The 23,670-nt window shown below is 35.6% G+C and overlaps 2 protein-coding genes and 1 long non-coding RNA gene across 8 annotated transcripts in view; 1 reads left to right on the top strand and 2 right to left on the bottom strand.

The window, feature by feature from the left end:
* Window positions 1–5,773, bottom strand: part of LOC106786857 (ankyrin repeat and SAM domain-containing protein 1A) — a 51,767-nt gene extending 45,994 nt beyond the window's left edge. Inside the window, exon 1 of one of the 2 annotated variants that reach the window (XM_014748703.1) lies at window positions 5,567–5,773. In XM_014748703.1, the coding sequence (XP_014604189.1) occupies window positions 5,567–5,670 (104 nt within the window). In that variant the 5' untranslated portion in view covers window positions 5,671–5,773. The remainder of the gene's footprint in view (window positions 1–5,566) is intronic. The other variant, XM_014748704.1, reaches the window with a different exon arrangement.
* A 116-nt stretch (window positions 5,774–5,889) lies between these two features.
* Window positions 5,890–14,109, top strand: LOC106786860. 3 transcript variants are annotated; one of them, XR_001381705.1, is made up of 4 exons: window positions 8,040–8,708; window positions 8,983–9,154; window positions 9,287–9,454; window positions 9,549–14,109. It is a non-coding gene; the product is annotated as an uncharacterized LOC106786860 (long non-coding RNA). The 3 variants fall into 3 exon arrangements; XR_001381706.1 differs by lacking the exon at window positions 8,040–8,708 and adding an exon at window positions 5,890–6,230 and having other exon boundaries at window positions 8,983–9,454; XR_001381704.1 differs by having other exon boundaries at window positions 8,983–9,454.
* The window catches only part of LOC106786858 (paired box protein Pax-6-like), a 32,571-nt gene continuing 20,829 nt past the window's right edge, over window positions 11,929–23,670 (bottom strand). For 2 of the 3 annotated variants that reach the window (XM_014748706.1, XM_014748707.1), the window contains exons 7-9: window positions 20,628–20,854; window positions 20,025–20,278; window positions 11,929–15,855 (exon numbers count right to left, since the gene is read on the bottom strand). In XM_014748706.1, coding sequence (XP_014604192.1) covers window positions 15,767–15,855; window positions 20,025–20,278; window positions 20,628–20,854 — 570 coding nt within the window. In that variant the 3' untranslated portion in view covers window positions 11,929–15,766. The remainder of the gene's footprint in view (window positions 15,856–20,024; window positions 20,279–20,627; window positions 20,855–23,670) is intronic. The other variant, XM_014748708.1, reaches the window with a different exon arrangement.

Below are 23,670 nucleotides of genomic sequence, written 5' to 3'. Positions count from 1 at the left end.
CAATGAATTAATTAATCGAGCTATTTTTCTAATCGTTTGACCGTTCGATCGATGTATAATAAAAGCTATTTAGGTTGATGCACAAGGGAATACATAGTGGCACATGTTCGAGTAACGACAAAGTATACTCTTTTAGTTATTAATATCACTTTTAAAGCGGTCACTCAGACCGATACATCTGTCCTACTATACAACCATAAAAATCTACAAGTGATATTCGTTTATAAACGTAACTGTAATTACGTCCCCTATGTAAAACATTAACTAAATATTTAAAGACCCTCATCGATGTCGGGAAGTTCTTTAAATACATCGATGTAACTTTGGAACAACCCCTGTAAACAGGCGACTCTCTGCGAAACACAAAATCAACGTCGACCATACGTGACGAGAGTCAAACAAACGATAAACGCATTGGCCAAAAGAGAGAGAGAGAGAGAGAAAAAAAGGAAGGGTAGGTGGGCACTCATACGCGAAAAGTGGCGCATCCACGTTGCGATTAGCATCGCAAAATATTTCTCGTTTCCCTTCCGGATGCAAGTTGCGAGGGGTCGGCACTTTCGCACGGGGGTGCGGTATTTTATATTACTTTTCTCTGATCTCGAGTCGGAGTTAGAGGAGGATGAGAAGGAGAAGGAAGAGAAGGGTAAAAGTGCCAAGTACGATATAGAGCAACGACAACATGGCCTGGAGTAGGAGCAATGCTTGCTACTGAAAATAGAGTGAGATAGAAATAAAGAAAGATAGAGAAAGATAGAGAGAGAAAGAGAAGGTACACAGGGGTGAAGGGATGAAGGAGTGATAGCTTTGCCAGAAAATCGCCGCAGGCACGCTTTGTAGTTATGGACAAGTTGCACCACCCAAAGACAAGCACGAGAGGCAATTTGTTAAAAAGTACGAACGCTTTTGTCATATAACACATTTTGAATTAACCATTAAATTTACTTCTTTTCTTTTCTCTTCATTGGTCTATCTTCTATAACCACTTGAATGCATTATGGTCAAGTACAAAAAAAAATAAACAGATGCAAACAATTTCATATCATTATACATATTAAGCAAATATAAAAAACGATATAAGTAACTATTTTCTTATTTTGGTCAAGAACGTTAAAAAATAAAATGTGTATTTTTGTTTAAACAATACTTTTTAAAATTTGACTCTAAGTAAATCTTCGAAAAAAAGAGAAAAAAGAATTTCAAGAGAGCACGATTTAAATTTAATAATTAAAAATAAAAAAATGCTAATTATACACACACACACACAATCAGTGCATGAACGAAAAGATAAGCGAAAACTAAACCGTAGGAATGTAATAAAAGTGTTGTTTTTTCGCGACTCGCTGAATCATTTACTGTTGTATTCCCAGAGTGTGATCGATTAATGGACAATAAAAGAACTGCGCTTGGAGTTCCAACGTAATTGTCCACGCTTCGATTCGATCGTATCTTCGTTTGCAATGTTAAATGATACAAAACACGTTAATAATTCTCGAAGAGAAACAATTACAAATGAAAATGTTGTTATATATATATATATCGATAATAAAATATAATTATAAAAAGAAAACGAGATAAAAAGAGAAAGAGAGAGAAAAACCGATGAAGGAATTAATACAGCGGAAGTAATACGAAATAAGTATTTTTTCCTCTAGCTCGTTACTACGTGCGTACTCGGGTTAAAAGGAACGAGCACTTATCGTCGACCTTAAAACGCGCCGATCCACGTGCATGCACACAGAAGACTCACTTAAGAGAATAAGAGAGAGAGAGAGAACGAATTCTTGGCGGCGCGATGAGTAGCCCTAGCATGACTTAATTAATGCGAAACGTGGGGTTAGCACCATCGACAAAGTCGTCTTTGTCGTTGAGGGTAATAGTAAGAAAGAGAGAGAGAGAGAGAGAGAGAAGTGAAATGGTGGGAGGTTGCTCCCGGGACTGGGTCAATAAAGACGGTGTTTCGACTAATTGCGCGAGCGCTACTTACTCGATGGAGAAACAAAACGATCGACGATCCAAGACCAAGTAATTAGATGAAATGAAGAGCGTCCCGATCAAATTTTTTTTCGAGTTCCTTCAATACTCGATCGAGGAAACGTGATTTTTTATACTCTCCTTACTATAATATATATATCCGAATTTAATCAATATTTATTCCCGTAAACAAATCATGGACTTTTAAAAATTGTTGATTTTTTACGATTAACATGATTTTGGAAATTCGCGTATCCTCTCAATAATAAAACACGAGTTAAACAATTTTAATAGCTAATTTTTTAACTAATTTCTAAATTCTCTTCATTTTTATATCATTTGCAAATATATATACCTAATATATGAGAAGTAATATATAAATCTTTTCATTTATTTTGTACGAAATTAGTGAAATTATATATATTAAAATAAAAATACGAATAACTCGCGTTTCCGGGCTGGTCGCGTTTCAACTGGGATAAAAAAGAGAGAAGGATAGAGAAAGAGAGAGAGAGAGAGAGAGAGAGAGAGATGGAAAAAAACCGATATAACATAATTTAATTCGTCACGCGTCAAATCAACGCGCGGTGTAATACATCATTATAACGTAAAAGTTTTTAATGAAAAGCACGCTTTTTAAACAACTCCCGGCATAGCTCATTTGTCGAGCGGTGATTTGGTATCGTTTGAAAGACCGATTATTCTACGCGATCATCTCACTCGTGGAACGTGATTCATCGCACAAAAGGTTATAATCGGTAACATTGTTCCAAATTGAAAATTTACCAGAGCGAAAATCGTAAAAATTGTTCTTTAGAATTTCGCGCGATATATTTCGAACCAATTATTCGTTTAACGTTTATTCCGATTTTTATTAATAAATATAAATTGAAATAACCGTATATCGAGATCATTTTATTAGATTTAATTGTTCATCCTTAGCTTGCGCAAAAAGAAAAGGATTCGTTTTTTTTTACCTGTTTTTTTTTTTATTTTTTTGTTTTTTTTTTCTTCAGAGAGAGCTACGATAACTCTCGGTCTCTCTTTACCTTTTCCTATTATTTTCTTCCCGATCGAACTGATATTCTTATCGTTTCCTCAATATACCTCCATTCTAAGCTACAACAAAAAGCTCTTTCGCTGATCGTCGATGTCAAAAAAAGAATTTCACGATATCCACAAAGAACATATAAAACTCTGATATCCGCTTTAATGTGACGTAATCTAACACGTAACGATAGTGAACGCTATTACGATGATAGTAATAGAATTGGAAACACGTCGTTTCACAGCGAGAGAGGACAAAAAATTTAACGTCATTTACGTAACACGAATAAACCGTGTTAAGCTGGCTCGTCTATGTGAATCGAAATGTTCCTAGCGTGCATCTCATCCTTCTCTTTTTTTACCTTTTTCTTTTTGTAATCTCAAAACGATGTAGCAACGTTACAAAATGACCCGTTCTCCTTTCTCCTTTTAGAATCTATCGCAACCCCGAGTTAACGTTATCATCGACCCTTGAAAATAAATAGCTCGAACGCAGGAATAGGCTCTATTTATCTGACGCCAAGAATAGAAAACGTAGTAGACTCGATGAACTTTTCACGGCACGAGTACTTAGACACGTGCATATATATCTTGTTATATATAATATATTAGCATCATTCATTTTTACAATAAACAACATTTTTTCATCTAATTATTCGTGCAATCTCGAAAGAGAATAAAAATAATTAACCCTGGCAAACGTCATTTCTGTGTAATGAATTAAAAATAATTGTGAGGAAAAAAGTGAAAAAAAAAAAACAAACGGACAAATTAATTTCTGTTTTAGTAGAAAAAATATTTTTTCCCGGTTTCGTCGCGAATAAGATTAAAGAAAGTCGAAAGGTAAATTCTAACGCATACAAAGATATAATCTAACAAGAAAAGTTAATATAATGAAGTCCTAGGGTCATACGTTGTAACCAGTGTGTTTATCCACTATCGGACAAACATCTCCGTGCATCGTCATACTGAATGCGCTTAGGGTGATTCATGGTCACGGTGAAATCACGAATAGACACGTCGAAGAACGATCGAGAAGAAAAGAAAAAAAACGTCGATCCAAATATACATATATTGCTCGTCTTTCGAATGCATCGGACGAGGAGAATGACCAAGCATTCCTCTTCCTCGTTAATGACAAAAATTCATTTGATTTATCAAAGAAAAAACCGTGATAAACATGATAAACTATCGTAAACATTGAGATATTATCAAAGCAGAAGATTATTTCTTATCGTTACAATAACATAATAAAAAATACTTTCCTATCGTCTAAGATAAATAAATATAGTTTGTATACGTTATTTTACAAAAATAATACTAGTACATAATCTCGAAGTTATTATTTATCATTATTAATTAATAAGATATCTTTTAATGGAAAAATATACAAAAATAAAATATATAAAACAGATATAATCATGATGAGATTATTTAACATAATAGAAAACGAATAACATTTCCGATAATTTTATTTAACGTTTTTAAATAAATAATTCATAAGATACCAGATAACGAGATGAAATTTGTCATCTGCAACAAGATAATATAAATATTATACATTTAAATCAACGATGTGCTTGTATAGAAAAAATGCAAATGCAATGATCAATATATATATTCGGATCTACGATATCTTAAAATTACTTTTGTTCGAATCGTCGAACAGTGTTGAAGATTGATAGATTAGATGAGAAAATAGGTCCACAGAGGTGCGAGCCAAGCTAATAGCTAAGTCGAAAGAATCGCAAGAGAAAAGCGGGACGGCGATCGGTATCTTGTAGAACGCACAAACGACGGAAGCGGATCCTCCGTGAAAGCTCTTACGAAAGCAGCGGATTAATTGAAAGAACGGCGCGCGATCAATCGAGCGTGGGTAAACCTATCGTGCAAAAGGGAGAGAAGCGGTAAAGAGAGAAAGAGAAAGAGAGAGAGAGAGATAGAGAGACAGCATACAGAGAGATAGGGGAGAAAGAGAAAGAGAGAAAGCAAGAGGGAGATAGTATCTCGAATCATTGAAAACGCTATAACCTAACCTCGATTTTCGAACTCATTATCGCACCGAGGTCTTTCCTATAAAAACTACTACAGGAAATGCACATTTCCGTATTGTTAATATTACAAAAAAGAATAATAATAACTAACGGGAAATTGATAAATAACGATTAATCAAGTTTTCTCGCGGCATTCAAAGGAAGACATAGAAAGAGATAGATAGAGAGGCATTTAAATGGATGGATGACAGAGTAAAAGATAGAGTATAGAATTGGTAGGCAGAGAGAAAGAGAAAGAGAAAGATAGAGAGAGAGAGAGAGAGATAGAAAGAGAAAGAAGATTGCCCTCTCGTCCTGTCTAAAGGACGACTCGTTATGATTTCTCTTTCTATCTTGCGTTGCAATGAATTGACAGAGAAAACGATCTTTGATGATATGAAAAAAATGGTTAAAATAATCAAACGAAGAGGAAAAATACGTTAGACGAGGATACGAGGGGAGTAGGTCGAGGGAGAAAAAAGACCGAAAGTGTCTGGCACGGTGACACCCACCTTGCCAGTGGACCACTCCTCTTGGCTCTTTGTACGAGTATTTTTTCGACCACGGTGACGTTTCCGTTCCTCGCTGCCTCGAGCAGCTCATGTTCCTTCCCCATGTTCCATTTACACCGTGATCGGTCCTCGATATTCGACCGCGCACTTGTCAATTTCTGTTTTTACTACGATTTCTCGCGTTTCATTGATCCAGCGTGGCCATCTTGCCAATGCGACTGAGGCGCCTTAATGCGGCCAACGCTCGAAGCGCTATCGCCGCCGACGGCCGACGAACGCGCGACGAACGACTCTTAAATAACGTGGGTGCGAGCGAGAGCGTTGTCCTCTTGGTATACGACTGAAAAAGAAAGAGAGAGAACGAGAGCGCGTAAAGGAGAATGACTCAGGTTACGATCTTATCCGAGTTCTCCCGAACGAACAACGAACGTTTAAAGACAGCTGTCATACCATTATCGAATCGTTTTCTTTGGACAAGAATTTAATTTGTATTAAAGAAGTGTTTTCTTTTTTATCTTTATATATTGTTTATTTCTACATTTTGTCAACAAGTTTTGATGACACACGATGCAGTTCATTGTATTTGGGTCTCCTTTTATAATCTTATCATTACTAATAATTAGTGAACAAATTGAAGAGGCTAACACAACCTAAACAATCTGTGGTAAGTACAATTTTAAAATTCCAAGGTTTATTATGCTTTCTATTTTCAAATAATATGCGTTTCTTTGATTCAATTTATGCATTTACCATCAAGACAAAATTTCTCTAGTTTATTTTTCTTTCTTTTTTGTTTCTTAATACTTGAAAAACACTTTGGGAATTGTTATTTCTAACACATTTTCTTGTCTGCGTATATCTTATTAAGATTATATATTATCGTATATCCTTACAAAAATCAATTGAAAATTTCCACCAAATGCTTTAATATAGATGTTATAGAAAGCTTTCATACGTTATAGAAAGCTTGCTAATGATTTGCTCGTAAAACATATAAGATAGAATAAATAACTTGTAATGGTAAAGTCAAGACCGATAATACATAATATGAAACTAATAAAAGTAATGTAACTACCTCGAAGCTTATTATACTGTTCTTCCTTTCCTATACGTAACTGATGATAAAAGTAAATGTTAAGTCGTAGTTGGTACGATAACTGTAATGGTTACTATCTTAATTGTAAGACATAAATGATTTTATCTTTTAATACATTTTATGTAATCGCTGGATAATATTTGTCTTATTGCAGTTTTAGTACGATAAAATTAAATAGATAATATCATAACAATAAGAAAAAAATGATCTTACTTTAAAAACATCTTATGTTTGTTTGGATAATAATCATATTTTTAAATAAATATTCATAGTTATAAGTCTGAATGCGTTGCCTGCTTTTTTTATGTGTATTTTGAGTATCGCTCCTTTCCAGAACGTTCATCGTATTAATCTTATAATAACAATGTGCTAATTGACTTATAACAAATTCCGCTCTATTAAACTACTATGAAACCACTAACTATTAAAACTTGCTGTATCAACTATGCATGTATTTTAATTAATTTGTAAGCATTACAATATAAAAAATCTATCTAATAAGTATAAACATGGTGACATTGATATAGTATTACAATTAAATATATTTTTTCGATATTTTTTCTTTTACTTTACTTTTTGTATTGTTCTTTTCTTATTAATTTTCATATAAGACATCTTATACTTTTTTCATTATGTAAAATCTGTTATATTATTTATCAATGTGTTATATTAATGTCTTGATAAAAAAATAAACAGTATTTTTTAATAGAGGAAAATAACATATATAACTATACAAAAATAGTAAAGAAATTTTGACATTGTTATTGAATAATCTAGAAAATGAAGCATTAAAAAAAGGATAACGTTAACTCCTGCAACTAACTATACAATAAATATTTCTGATATACTACCTATCGTTTCTTTTTCTTATCTTTCAAGTTCATACTTATCTATATAATATAAAACTTTCCTATGACAAATTAAATCTTAATAAAGTTTTAAACAGATGTTTATTTGGATCTAACATTGGTTTATTATCATTGTACCAAAGAACATTTTTTTATCAGAAATGATAATTTCCGAAATGTCGAAGCTCTGCTGGCAATTGTTCCTTATTCCGAAGAAGGTGAGTGCATAAATAAATATGATTAATTGATATACGAGAATTTATAAGTAAAAATTAATATTTAAGCTCTTTAAAAATATCCTTCGATCAATTTTACAAATTTCGATGTAAAATAAATCATTTGTTCGTAATATTCGATTTAAATTTACTTAATATTTGACACCATTGTTTTAATAAAATATCTCATCATGCGTACGCGAATTATATTCAATGTTTAAACGATTTAACTGAACGCGTTGTTTTAATAGAATTCATCTCTTTTTAAATGAATGAAAAAAAGAAAAATGGAAACATTGTATGAGAGAGAAAGAGAGAGAAATGATTTTCAAGAATCTCTGTTACATCGTTCAACAATTTATCGATTGCAAACCCTATCCATAATCCGATAGCGGTGTGTAGAATAATGTTCTCGTATACTCGCAAAAAACAAAAAGCATGACAAAAAACCATAGTATCAAAAGAGAAGCCTCGAAATACGAGAAAACGTAAGTATATAATACGTTGTAGGTTTTTCGCGAACAAATCCACATCGACACCCGCAAATCTCGGTAGCAATGCTCGTAAAGTTCGATCCAGCAGAGAACAGATATCTCTCTGTTTCTCTCTCTCTCTCTCTCTCTCTCTCTCGCCCTCCCTCCCTCCCTCACCCTCTCCATCCTTTTCTCCTATCAACTTCCTTTCTTTTTCTCTCTTTTTCTATCATTGTTGTTATTCACAGCACCAGTACCAGGCGGCCGTGAATTCGAATTCGAGGCAGTGTCATTTCCAAAACTATGCGTAAATAATTCGATCTTTAGCATAGAATTCCAGAGAACCCATTTACCATCCACCAGCAATTAAAAGATGTAGACATAATATGATGTTATATCCAGAGATATATCGGTTGTACTTAACTGAACAGGACTTACTCCGTGGAAAGTTACTTCAATACCATTATCAGTATACTCACTGTCACTGATATTCTGCATAATGGTGAAAAGGTACATCTTCATCGAGAAAATATAACGATAAGAATAAAAATATTCCATTATTGATTCGATGACCCTATTATCCCTCACTCCCCTTATATCCTCATTCGTATAAGACGCGTTCCTTCTTTAAGGAGAATATAATTGTTTATTATTTGTTAATCGATAAATCACAACGCTAGATTAAAAGAAGAAATATTGATTTATATTTTTTTGTATATTTTTATTTTTATTTTTATTTTTATTTTTATTTTTATTTTCTTTTTGTTTCTTTTTTTATTATCAGATACCACGACAGGCCTTGGGTTTAAGCTTCTGACGAATCAACAGCATTTATTATGCCACTGGGACCATTTACATGGCAATAGCTACCTATGAAAAGGATTCTTCGGCTTACGTACCATTTTTCACTTATGGATTCAACTATCTTCTGTATCCCGAATATGGTCGTTTTTTAAGTATGTTACTATCCTACTCAAGATGTGAGCTTTATTAATTCAATTATTATTTTATTGCTTACAATTAGAGTTATCATGGATGTAACATTTAATTTAAGCTCAAAATTATTCATATTTCATTTTATTTTACAGATGACACGTTATCGAAGGTGTTATGCAGTATAACGCTTTTAATTGGTCTCTTATGCATTTTCCAAGAACATCGTTGTTACTAAATGGATTTAGTCGTATATACAACATTTTTTGGTGGCTTGATCACTTACAACATAGTTAAATACTTCGCATCTTACGAAATTACAAGTAAATAATATTATTTATGATTGTTAATTTTTACAATTAACAAATTCATGTATGATCCTTGGATTGATATTAATCAAATATTTTTTTCTTACAGCAAATCTTAGAATAAGTATAGACGGAAGTTTTGTTTTCCTCTTTATCGTGGAGATTATTTTCCTCTATTTTTAAACAAATTTTATCGACTTCATTTCCTTACTTTTTCTTGGATTTCTCTGCAGCTCGATCATCTATTTCCGTATAAAAGGTAAAATGATAAATAATAAAGATAAGAAAAAATAGTCGCTTAGCTTCTATAACTAAAACAAAAATAACTAAAATAGATGTAGCTAACGGGTAAATTTCATTCAAGTGTGAAGGCAAGCATAGGCGTCTATCAGCATTCATACGAAGCGTAATAAAGTTTCGTTAAAATGAGCTTCTCACACCATTTTTACAAAAAAAAAACTGCATAGATTCTAATTCTTTAAACTCATACAACGTCATAAACTAAATATTTGTTTGTTACTACATCTATATATATATAACAAAAAAAAAGATAATAGAGTATTCGTTGATCCTACTTTGAGGTCTGTCGTTAGAAAAATCTGCATCCATTTACAACATTATTTCAATAAACCAGATATTTTATTCAAAATTTAAAAAGTGCAATCGAACAGGAGAGATTTCGTAACATATTGAAGAAAATATTTTGACTTGACAAAAAGTAGTATTGATGGGAACGGCAGCGAGCGTAAAAGTTTGCTACGCGCTCTATTCCCATTTGATCGTTTTTAATACTAAAGTAAAAGAGAGTAAGAGAAAGAGAAAATAAGGGTGGAGGTTGTATGAGGTGGAGTGAGGGTTGGCCAGCAGGCCGAAGTTAGTCCGAGTTTGGCGAAGGGATGAAACGTAGAGACTTCGTGTCTCTCCCTTTTTCGGGGGTAGCTTCTATCAATGTTGTCCGTTCATGTGGAAACTTTCGGCTGCTGAATCCCCCTCGGTGCAGGGAGTAGAAGCGGAGCGACATCCGCGTTGCCTCCCACCTTTCTCACTATAACACGAGGACGAGGATGAACACATCCCCCTTCCCATCCTTCCATTCCGTGCACGCGCGCGCGTACTTTTCTGCGCGCACAATGAGCCTTCGTCCACTCTCTCATTCTCATTCTTTTTCTCTTTCCTTTTATCTTTGTCATATTGCCTTCCAATTCCAAATCCCACAGAATGATCTAACCAGCTTGGAAGATTTGCATTTACCTAATTGTGTTCCCTCCGTATTTGCTTAGTACCAAGACCTATTTAGATTACCCGCTTTTAGTAGGCACAACCCTATGTCGAGTCCGTCTTGATTCTTTCTCGAAATCCTACAAAATGGTCTATTGTGTGTTCTTTATTTTCTTTTTATATTATTTGTATTATTTTTTGAAAGTAGATGTAAAATTTTTTATGAGTCCGCGAATCAATAGAATCATCTCAATCCATACGTTATTATTTTTAAACGAATGAGATAAACTAAAAATTCACATTATCATTCACATGCTCCCTTTTTCCAGAATTTCTGTATTTTTTGGAATACGATCAGTAGTTGTTCTGGATTGAGTATTGGATCATTGCGCTCTTGCTCGTAATTGTTATACATGGCTTTTGTTCTATTACTCTGACGTGTGTTTTTCTCGGAGTATTTGTAGTTTTCTTATCGATTGCTTATTTTGTAGACTCAATTTTAATGTATATTATTATTAACGTCGTCAGATGCGTGATTGTACCTGAATTCAGGTTCGCGGTCGTAAGCTTTTCATTGCAAAAGTAATCATTTTGTTCAATTTTTTTATTTATCTATCTTCGTTTGTATTTTTTCTTTTTAGATATTGGCCTAATCCTATTTTGGATTCTTTTGTCCATACTTCGAATTACATATAATGTTGCTCTAAAATTTTTTACTTCAATTGTCGACGCAACGAATTATCTTGTAACTTTACTAACGTTGACCAAGAGGATAACGTCATTGATCGGTAACACACTTAAAAACGCATGTGTATTAGTATATCTAACGTGTATTTTAAAATTAGGACTTTTCTATTATTTGTTCTTGATGTCATTTTATTTCTGAGAGAGTAGTTTTTGTTTAGTTTGTTTTTTTTCTATACGTTACTTAGAAGGATAGTTATAATTATTTTTTCACATTTAATAACGCGAAATATAATATTATATCACTTACCTTTCAACTTGATATTGAAAGCTTAATACTTCAGTATTGAACGATCGTTGTACAAAATACACCATTGTATTTCGCGTTATATTCATACCAAAAAAGATGTTATATAAATATATATATTTAAGTTGTTAACACGTACTTACTTAGATGTACGTTCTTTTAACTTAACTTAACAATCTTCTCTTTCTTGTTTCTAATATATTAGTGCACGCGTGTGTTTTTGCTCTCTATATGTGTATTTAGTGCAATTATGTGGGTAAAGAATGTGACTCTGTTAAGATTAAAATGAAATAACATTTATTGGAATTGAGACAGCGACAGCTAACAATGGTTCTAATTTCCTACTACTTACAATCTTAAAGGTAATCACAGCAACAATATTATCTCATTATTCACAACACTTACATTGGATTACGGTCGTATTAATATATATGCATATACGTACGTAATATTTTATATACATTTTCATTATTTCTCGTTAATAAATTTGTTTATACTTATACACTGTATTCATTACTAGTATCGTTATTACAGATAAGAGAAGTGTTACGTGACCACTTCTACGTTATGTTTTTTTTAAATTACTTGTTGATAATCGGAAGGGAAAGAGATAATAATGTTAATCGATCGGTTATTTTAAATAAAAGAAATTCAAAATAATTAAGTTACCTGTGATGAAATATTAAATAATTTAACTCTTTTCTGTGTATTACAGCTATTAGACAAATTTATTGATTATAATCTGTGCAGAGAACGAACAAACGAAAATGATTCGAGGTTTTTATCGAATACGACAAAGACGCAGAAGTGGTAACTTACAGAGCGAAATCAAAACGTACGTAGATGTCTCGAAACGATCGGTTAATATGATAAGGGACCTTGGCTTGTAGATCTTCGAACAAGATGAGTGAACAATGAAAATTGTCTAAGTATTATAAAAAGCAACGACCAGTAAATTCTATTTGCGAATCTATGATCTGTGCTCGTTTCTGTCCCTGCTTCTTTCCTTTTTAAATTTCATTTTAATTTTGTTTTTTTTTTTTGTTTCTGTTCCAAAAATATAAATTTACTAGATAATTTACATTATAGTTTCACGGTTTTAATTTTGTCCGTATTAACGTATCGTAACGTCGCGTGAAAAAGTGCTTATTGACGATCGAAAGAGAATGAGAAAGAAAAGTAAAGAAAAGAAAAGAATTCGTGACTTTACGAGAAAATACTGTTCGATTCGTTTCTTCTACGCTTCTTGTACGGGACTCTCAATGGAATAGATAGGAGAAGGAAGTGGAGGAGTATGATCGCAATGGCAATGATCGATAGAATAAACGTTATTATGATTGACATGTTAACTTTTTAACACAAACGTATAGGTATTCTTTGTGATTAATTATTGACCGTATGACAAATTGTAAGTGCTTGTTTGCTATATTTATTACAAAGTTCGATTCGTCGTAGCCCATTTTCAGACGCTTTTGGTGAGAACTCATGGCTTTGTTTCTCGATATAGGATCGTCGACAATCGAGGGAGCTTTTCGTGCATTCGTAGGGGAGATAAAAAAAAAAAGGGAAAAAAGTAATAGAAGAGAGAGGGAGAAAGAGAGATAGACGGGGGCAGTCCGAATCGGGTTTAAAATTCGAAATAAACGCGTAGTCGGTGATTCGTCGGTGTTTTACATAGCTTCCGCATCAGATTTTGAGATCGATGGACTAATTATTCAGCGCATGGCACTCAATTAGCAAAAAAACGCGTTGTTTCGTTGTGCTTTGTGCATCATTAAAAACATTTGGTCGAATCAACCACGTCGCATCCATCGTCACGAATCTCTAACGGAAGTTACAGGTGGTTGCCAGGTAGAACTACATATTTATTTTTGCTCGCGCGCGCAATAGAATTTCACTTTAACGTTGAATATTTAAACCGGACTGTGCGGTGAATTAGAAAATGCGATCTCCAATGATGGATTTGGACTTTGTTAAAAAGGAAGTTTCTTTCTTATAAAAGAACGCGCACGATTGAACTCCATGATTGTGACGTTAATTAAAACAAAATGACCCGCGCGAATTTGTTCGTCGGTGCAGAAATCAATATCGTTCCGAAATCCCTTTACGAAATTTTCTAAATTTTCCATTCGGATACGCTTCGACGATCACAAGAGAAGAACGGCGATTATCGCGCGTACAATTTCAAGCCATTGTTGTTCTTAAACATCCAAATTCATAGCGACGATCGAAGTTTCATATATTTAGTTTTATTTTTTCTTCTTTATTCGTTCGTTTATCTCTTAACTACAACGTATATACAATATGCCGATGATTATCGCTAATTTACATGTCTACGATCTACAGAGAGTAACAAATGCTATTTTACAATCAGCTTTATACAAGAAGAAATGTTGAGATTAGGAATTAGGTGAGGGAGAAGATGTAATTGGCAAATGAAAAAGCGGAAAACGAGAAAAAAGATCGACGATCAAAATCCGATAAGAGAATATCGGAAGAATTTTTTTTCTTCAATATATAATGCTTCGAGTATTTTCCTTTCATAGAATTTCGACGTCGATTCTTTAGACCGTTTCACGAGTTTTATTAAGCTACGGATTCGTGGATTCGTCTTATTAAATAAGATAGCTCGAGCGAAACGATTGAGCTATATTGATTTGATTTCTACGAATGATTGGTAACATCGAGTGTGTTTTTGAGTCGAATAAAAAAGTTTTCGGTCAGGAAACGCATACGCATATACATATACATATACACATACATATACATATATATATACATACGTGTTCGTTTATGCTGGTTCAGCATTTCGTTGAAAAAAAAAAATTTACCCTGTGATTAAACGTCGACGTATAAAGAAAAATGATCTATAAATGCATGATTTTCATTTCAAGTTTGTAACCTGATTTTTCCTTCTTGTCCCGTTCTGAATTGTTTAATCGTTACGGGTACTCTCTTGGTTTAATTCGGCACGTCAACGCACCGTCATTGCGATGAATTCCAAATAATTCTACGGATCGATAATAAACGAATAAATTCTTCGACATTCTCACGATTTACCCTTACAGAATTTCTGATCAATTCTAACTTGATAAAATAACAATAGCGTTTAATATTGTATACGCCAAATGATTACTTAATGACAGAAAAATAAATGCATAAGGCTGTGGGAAAATCGATCGAAATAATTCGAATTGACTATTTAATCAACGCAATGTCGGTGTTATTACCGAAAAAGTTATTTTTCAACGCGATCATGTGTCTTAATTTATATAATATCGTGAACGGTGAAATACCCTGTGTGACCCGGGTCATGCGTATACATCTACGAGATTTAGACGATACACGGATGATCGTCACAGAGACATCGATATTTTCGAATAAGTTCGTTCTTATAAATGTAGGTAACATCGCATCGTTGATCCGATAATATCGAATCGACGTTAAAAGATAAAAGATAATCATAATTACCTAATGACATAAACGCAGATCTTTTTTTTACACCATAGTTATATAGGTACATTCTCGTAGAAAGAAATTAAATATATGAATAAACGACCATATAGGATTATCTGTAAAACACAAAAAGAAAAAAAAAAGAAACAAAAATAAAAATCAAAGATAAAAATAAAGAAAAAAAATGAATTGATGATTAAGAAACGTCTCACCGATCAACGATGCAAAGTCCTCCGAATTCGAGAGATGCGAGGTCCGTAAAAGTAGTAGACGATGAGGTATCCGATTCGCGTGGATGTCATCGAAGTTGAGCGACGTTTCGAGGCCTCGCTTAACAGGGAAAATATCATAAGTCTTAGCAAAAAGGGTCATTCTCGCTGTCGTTGAAGTCTCAATGGAATTGTCGTCGATGATTCTCTCTGGGTCTCTCGAAAAAGTATCGCAATTATGCGTCTCGTTCACTCGCTGGTATCGGAGGTATGTACGGGGGTCGTTGCCGGCGTGCTGCTCGGTTGCTGTTGTTGAGATGCCACCGGTGGTTGTGCCGGTATGCCGAGACTGGCTAAAAGCGGCCTCGAAACGGCACCCGGGGTGACCGTCGGTGGTGGCGGGCTCTCCTGCCCCACGAGCAAGCTCGCGGGTGGGAACCCGAATAGCTGGGATCACTGGAGCCGAGGCCAATAGCTGCCAGTTAGGTCCGGAGTCTGTGATGGTATCTGCACTGGCACCGACACGCCTGCCGATATAACCCCTGAAACACATTCAAGGTCGATCGCTTGCTTTACGTTTTCCCTCCTTCCTCTAATGCAACTTTTCTCCCATTTTTTTTATTTTTTTTCCTTCCCTCTCTCTCTCTCCCCCTCACTGTTCATTTATTTATTTTCGTCTATTTGCAAATAGATTCTCAAAGGTTCCTCGCGAAAAAAGGAAACACGACAATATTTTATCATTAATTCAACGTTGATCTTTTTATTGACAAATGATTTTGTACTTTTTTGTTGTTGTTGTTGGGAATAACAACTAAACCATTAATTCTATCGAATCAGCTGATGGAAATAATGCAAGAGACGTGACACCACCAGAAAATTAATCTAATAAGGATTCCATTTCTAGAATCCTCGTAAATATTATTTGTAAGTTATTTATTCTTTACTAGTCATTTTTTGTCTTGTAATTATGTTCCTTAAAATAAGACTGTATTAATGCTACCTCGTGTCATTTAACATTATAGACTTCTTAAATCAAAAATGTCTCTATTAATATATATTTACAAATAATTATTTAATAAATGTATTTATATAAAATATGATGTAAAATGATTGTTTCTATTCCGTCGAATGAAGTTCCTCTCTATGAACATTACTTATTTCAAAATAATAAATGTTTCGAAGTAAATCTTTCAAAATGATTCTTTCAAAAGAGCGTAAACCAAGAGAAAAAAAAAAAGAAAAAAATCCTTTTACCCTGGATGCATACATCAACCCTCATTACGCTGATGCGAGGATAAAGAAAAAGCGAGAACGTTCCCAACGGTGGTTGGTGAACGGTGTCTTCATCAGCCGACTACTTAACTATGAAAACGTGCTTCTCTCTGCAGAGACATAGGTGCCAAAAGAAAGAGATAAAGATAGATAAGAGGAAGACAGAAAATAAGGTGCAATGATAACGAGACCGTGGTGTAGAAGTCTACTGCGTTGGTGCACGTAAAGCGATTATGAAGGATAATGGCGTGTAAGAAGAGAAAAAAGGAGGGTAAGATAGGACGCCGTGGAAAGAGAGATAGAAATAGATAAGGACAGATAGAAAGAGCGGAAAAGAGAGTAGGAAAAGAAGGCCGCGCGTGTTCCGCAGTATTCCACCATTCTACATCGCTCCACTCCATTCCTGTAGGTACGCCGCGCACCCCCGTATTTCCTCCCCTTTGGGTTCGCACGTTATTGAGCGCTCGCCCAGCCGAGGCGAGACCCAACCCATCCACATCCTCTGTTCACCCCTGTACATTCTGACGAGAGTGAGCACGAGAGAAAGAGAGAGAGAGAGAAAGGAAAAAGCAAGTAGAAGGGATAGAAGGGAAGGGTAAGTAGGGAGGAAGAGAGGTACAGGACGAAGAGGGTCGACCCTCGACGGCTTTCGTTAAACGGGAGAGGAGCGAGAAATAGAGATGGATAGAGAAAATGAGAGAAAGACCAGAGGGAAAGAGTGAACGAGTCAGAGAGAAAGAGAGAAAAAGTCGAGAAAATGGAAAATTCAGGAGCTCTACGTCGACGGGGGTGGAAAACCGCCGAACATCCCATTCTTCGATTCAGCCCGCCGGCGCCATGCGAGATTTGTTTTAAAATCCTTTTACAATTCCGTGGGCGAGCATCGACCCGCGTGCTATAACTACTTGGACCACCCCTTACCCTTCTATCTCTCTTTCTTTCTTTCTTTCTTTCTCTCTCTCTCTCTCTCTCTCTCTCTCTCTCTCTCTCACTCCCTGAGAACAGGGTTTGGTCTATGTAGATTGCGTGCGAAGAGGCTCCCAGGTAATCCTCGCCGCTTTATTTTGCACTCGACACTCAGCGCAAAAAAGGAAAAGGAATAGAGAGAGAGAGAGAGAGAGAGAAAGGACGCGACGATTCGTGAATAACGAAGAAAATTCGAAACAAAAACGTACTCGGCTCTGTATTCAACCCCTTTCGTAGGAATCACCTTGTTATTACAATTGGACGACAAATTTTTCTCTTATTTATACTACAAATTATAACTTTCACTTATTCTAATATTAGAGTTTCGGTGAGAGATATTGAAAAATAATCCGTCAGGAAAGAGACCCGAATGTTTGTTCATTTTTTTTTTGTTTTTTCTTTTAAACAAAGCAACGTCGATTTAACGCACATTTAAAAAATAATAATAAAAAAAAAGAGAAAAGAACAAGCAATATGAATGAGATATTATCAACAGTACGTGGGAAATAATTAAAGGTATTGAATGTACGCGTGGAAGCGCAGATAATAGATTTACCGGCACGATTATTCACAATGTCATTCGGAGTGATAAAAATGTGGGATATATTTCACGGATATGAAGCACAACGAAATTCTCTCTCTCTCTCTCTCTGTTTCTCTCGTTCTATTTTTCTGGAAAATAGCTCGCTCAGTTAATAGACACCGAAATGGTTGAAAGCTTACGACATCAAATTAGCGACACCTCGAAGCTCTCCGGAGATACGAAGCGAGAGATCAAATATCCAGAGATAAAGTGCTAAAATAAAAGAGACAATGGGACGCAACCGAGGAGGTTGAGCGAATGAACGACGCGGCATGCACACGTTATTACACGAATGAGAGCAATTCTTATGTTGAATTGACAAGCGAGTAAAAATTGAAGACATTATGCGAGCAACTCATACTACTACTACTACTACTAACTCATGCAATTCCTTGGCGAAATCCGAATCTTTTCTTTTATTGCTTTCGCATTCCTACTAACGCTTTTTATTGGATTTCAAAGTCTACTATGATTAGTATTTGAAAAAATGCATATAAAATAAAATTACGTAGTCATAAAAGGATCGTCAAATGAAATCCGTTCAAAATGGTCATTTATTCTTTCATTTGTGTAGGATGCCTGAACGGAATGTATATGTGTGCTCGTGTATGTGTGTGTGTGTATTGGAATAAAAATATTCATATAGAATATTCAAGAAACTTCGTTCCTTTCTCTATTATTTATACTATTCTTGGAAAACCGAGAAATAAAATCTCTCTCTTAGCTGGTAGAAAAATAAACGGTCCTTTAACTTGTGTTAAACCCTTGCCCGTGTTTATTTTAGGCAAAGCATCTCCTACAATGTATCTTTTGTATATAAAAAGTATTGTAGCCGAGAAGATAGTTGTTGTCGTTGCAATGAAAAAATAAGGAAAATAAAATATAAAAAGTGGACAATTAGTTAGTGAGTATCTCTGTTGAAATAGTTAGTCGTGGAAGGATCATTATCGTCAAAGTATCGTATCTGTTGATAATAGATGTCTAGTGTTAGGTTAGTATGTTATGCATGTTTAATAAAACAGTGTATTTCAATGAAATTTTATGCGTTATACAAAATGCCCTTATTTAATTTCCAGGCCTTTCTCATATTTTTCAATTGGTTCTCTTGCAACGCATAAATTAAAATAAAAATTCGCAAGGAAATTTGAACGTCGAGATTGGAAACGATCGACGATTTTTGGAAGAACCGTGGTATCACTGCAAGCTCAAAATGCGATGAATATCGGAGATACCGTATTCGTTATCACGCGATACGCACACACGTTCGAGCATGCTCACCGACGACGTTCGTCGCTGATTTTATCAGCGAACGGGGACCGTGCGGGAAATCGAAACGGTAATTTCGTTTCAGTTTCGAATCCAGTTTACAGCTAATCTGCTTTGAAACTAGGGTGTAATGCAAACACGACAAATATTGACCTACTCAAAATAGTTGCGAATCCGCGTTTTAGTAAACGCGGAGAGGATACTCATGGAACGATTTTCGTTCATCGTTGAAACAAAATGATATCTTTAAAACCATTAACGTTCAAATTCTTCGTCCCGTCACGGACGTGTTAATCAATCTAATACAATTTTCTCTGTCGTCCAATTTATGATAATAAAGTTAAACAAAGATTGAAATAGCGTAATTATATTGTATAGAGAAAACTGGATACCATAAAGACATTTTAAAAATAAAATATTAATAAATAACCTCTAGAGAAAAAAAAGTACTACTAACTATTAGTTTACGAACCACTTTTAATCTTTCACTTTACAAGGTTCATATAAAAGAAATTTAAAAAATCGTATTTTGAGGATATCCTTTAGTAAAAGTTTAGAAGTAAGTAAGAAGTAAAAGAGGATGAATAATCGTGAATACTAAAATAAGTCAATTAGAAAACTTACCGGTCGCGGTGGAGGTCGTCGGCTGATAGGGCGCACCACCTGGTCCCGCAGGTTGGCCACCCGGCGTGGTGGGGGTACCACCATGGGAGGTCGGAATACCACGATGGGGTTGCGAATGCGCAGTGCTGTGTGCGTGGGTGTAAGACTGCGTGAGCGAGTGAAGTGGCTCGTGGAACACGTACGCCGGGTATCCCTCGGCTCGTTGCTGAAGGCAGCTTCCACCCATTGACCCGCCCAGACTACCCGACATTGAACTGACATCAGACAAAATCCACGATGGGGTGTTGAAAATAATTCGCCTTTTAGACGTTTACCAAACTTTTCAATGAGATTCGTTACGCTCGTTACTTCGTTTCTCGAAGGATACTTACGCTATTATATTCATCACAAAATATATATAATTTATTTCAAATTAATTTCTATTTTTCGAATGGAAAGGGGGGACGGGTGTATAATTATATCTATAGAAAAATAATACTCGAAACGATAAGTTATTATTGTACAACGTTTTATACTTTTTCCTTTTTTTTTTATTTATCTTCTTGTTTGTTTGTTTGTTTGTTTTGTAATATATTTCAAATGCAAATAAAATTTGTGACTAACCTGTAAGTGTCAGGCATAGTGGCAATCGGCTGCGGTATCGAGGAATACATGGCGTTGAATCCGGCATTTAGAGGCAAACGTGGAGTGGCCGGTGTCGCTGCGGGAGGTGCGGCACTGCTACTACCACCCCCGCTTCCACCCCCGACTACCTGATCGACGGCCGCTCTTCTCTGGTTTCGCAACTTTTCCTCTCGACGCCACTTTGCCCTGCGATTACTGAACCACACCTGCAACCGATGAAATCAAACGGTCCCTCTGTCACGATAACTGCGTTATTCCCTGCGATTCGCCTTTCGTCTCTTTTTCTCTCTCTTTCGTTCTCTCTCTTACACACGTATACACACATACACACACATACGCACTTTCTTTCTCTATTTTCTTTTTTTTTTTACTTTTACCTCTCACCTCCATCTTTTATCTGCAATCCTTTTCTTTCTTTCTCTCTTTGTTCTTTCAAACAAGCATGCACACCCACACTCGCACTTCTTCCTCTTTCTCGTGCCCTCTTTACTCTCTTATGATTCCTTCCTTTCTTTCTAATTTACATTTTTTTTTCTTTTTTTATTTTTTTTGTCATACTAGATATTTCTTTTTATACACTATCTATTTTTGTGCATATTGATTTGACCTTTTTTTTTGGCAATTTTCCTTCCTTCTTTTTTTTTTTTTCGTACGAAATTCGATCTCGCGTAGTTCATTAATTGCAATTAAATTATCGGAAAATGTAATTTTTCCTACTGAATTTTGTTACGGTCTCGCTGTTACAAATTGCCACATAAATGTTAATGATTATAACGAGCAGTTTACGAATATCCATTAAAAAGAAAAAATAAATATAAAGAGAATGGAAACAATGATTATTTTTCCCCTTCCGTTCTCTTATTACTTGATTTTTATTTATCTCGCTCGCGTATATCAAGTAATTTACTTTTGAACCTCTCAAAAAAAGTTCGAATAGAACAACGGACAAAAAAGGAATTTTTTGTTCGCATAAAAATGGAAAACAAGAGGAATATGGTTTGAAGGAATCGAAGTTTCTGCCTATTCTCTCTATTTCTCTTTCTCTTTCTCTCTCTTTCTCTCTCTTTCTCTCTCCCTTTTTCTATACTTCTCTTCTTCATTCTCGGCGTAGCGAGTAACGCGGTTTCGAGAGCTACCCATCGACGAGCGTCAATTGAATCAAAAAATAAATTTCATTCCCCAGCAGTTTGCAGGAGGGACCATGAGGGGTATAGAAGGGTAGCAAATCGTGTTCGAGCAACCCCACCGTCAAATATCTACCATTCGCTCGGAGCGTTCTCCTTCCGCCCAATACCGTCGCTCCTCGTAAACTCGTCCTCCCTTGTCCCCGAAAACTCGTTCGAATCGATCCATTCGGAATTCTGCGATCCCGAATAGACTTCGGGATGTTCTCCCTCTATCTGTCTATCTACCTCTTGCTTTCGATCCTCTTACAGGAGAAACAGAGATAGATCGAGAGAAAGAAAGAGAAAGAGAGAGAAAGAGAAGAACGAAGAGAACACATACCTACTATTCTGATCGACGATATCTCGAAGATGGCTCCGATCTTTGAATATTCAACAATTTCTATTCCGAATTTTATTCCGATCGAAAAATATTTCCAGAAACGGAACCCGGCGTTCGAAGTAAATAGACGAGGGGAGAGATTGAAAAGGGACGATAAGATAATACAACAAGAACAACAAATGGAGAAGATTGATTGGGTACAAACTTTGTGAGTAATTTTAAATTAAGAATTAGAAATAATACCTTTTATCAGCTATGATTTTTAACGAGGAACGATAAACGAATTAGGATTGGGAGGGAGGGTTAAAAGAAAATAGAGTAAAGTTAAAAGGTAAAAGAAGAAATTGAACAATAATATACATATACTCGAAATAAAGAAGAGATCTTTCTGTGCGTTCCATCACGGAGAACCTTTCACGGCCACCCTCTAACGATTTACCCTCTCGAGACGCGTCGGAAATCCTGCGGCATACTTCCCTCTGAACAGGAGCATCCCTTTTTGTCCATTCCACTCTTACTCCTCTCTCTCTCTCTTTCTCTGTTAAAGAAAGGGAGAGTCGCGTGCGATGATAATCGGTGAGCGGTCTAGGCCGTGAAACAACCTCGTGGAGGTGCCCATACCAGTACAGAGACGCAGGAAAGGACGAAGAAGAGCGAATGAGGAACGGCCAATCGGAGGACAACCTCCCCGGGGACGCGTCGTTGCCATGGTTGCGTCCGAACCCTCTTAGGCCTTCTACCGGATCCCTCGCAGTAGCTCGCCGAGAGACTCGCGCGCTACCTATCCGCTACTTCCTCACCCTCTATTTCCCTCTTTCTCTTATTCACCCTACATACTTCCAAACATCTGTCCTTCTCACTTCGTACGCATGTACGCGTATATGTATCGAATTTGGCATGGTGGTTCCACCATTTGCTTTGCCGCCGTTCTGCACGCTCTATTTCCGTCTTCATCCCTTTTTTCTTCTTTTTTCTCTTCTCTTTTTTTTCTGTCAGCTTTAACTGCCAATTTTATTTTTCCAACTTTCTTAATATTCCCTTATATTATATTTTCATTTTTTATCTTCCACGAGTAATACTACAGAAAGTAAAGATCTTTAACTATTCTCGGTCCCCCTTCATATCCTTAAAATCTCCATCTTGTTTACTTTTATTTTCATCATATTTTTCTAAATTATTTTAAACACGTTATATATATATGATGATTGTAAAAGAAAGTTTGTCAATATCTATATATCGTTTAATACGCATTCATTGATTATTAGTTTTATAATAAGCAACATGAAGTTTCTACCTGATTCATAGAGTCAACCGTCGGTCGAAACGGTCGACTCATCTCTTTTTCTCTCCCTCTCCCTCACTCTCTTTCTCTCCCTCTCTCTTTCTTTCTCCCTTTCTTGTTTCCTCTTCCTCCGCTTGTTCTTTCCCTCCCTGTCTGTCTCCCCTAGTCTTTCCCTCTTTCTCGTCCTCTCGCCCTCTCGCACTCCTGGCACTCCCGGTTTCCTGCACTTAGCAA

Source organism: Polistes canadensis, unplaced genomic scaffold (genome assembly GCF_001313835.1).
Source record: "Polistes canadensis isolate GaletaPanama2010 unplaced genomic scaffold, ASM131383v1 scaffold_86, whole genome shotgun sequence".
NCBI lineage: Eukaryota > Metazoa > Arthropoda > Insecta > Hymenoptera > Vespidae > Polistes > Polistes canadensis.
Note: the sequence above shows the minus strand (reverse complement) of the source record. Positions and strands in the feature narration are given on the sequence as shown.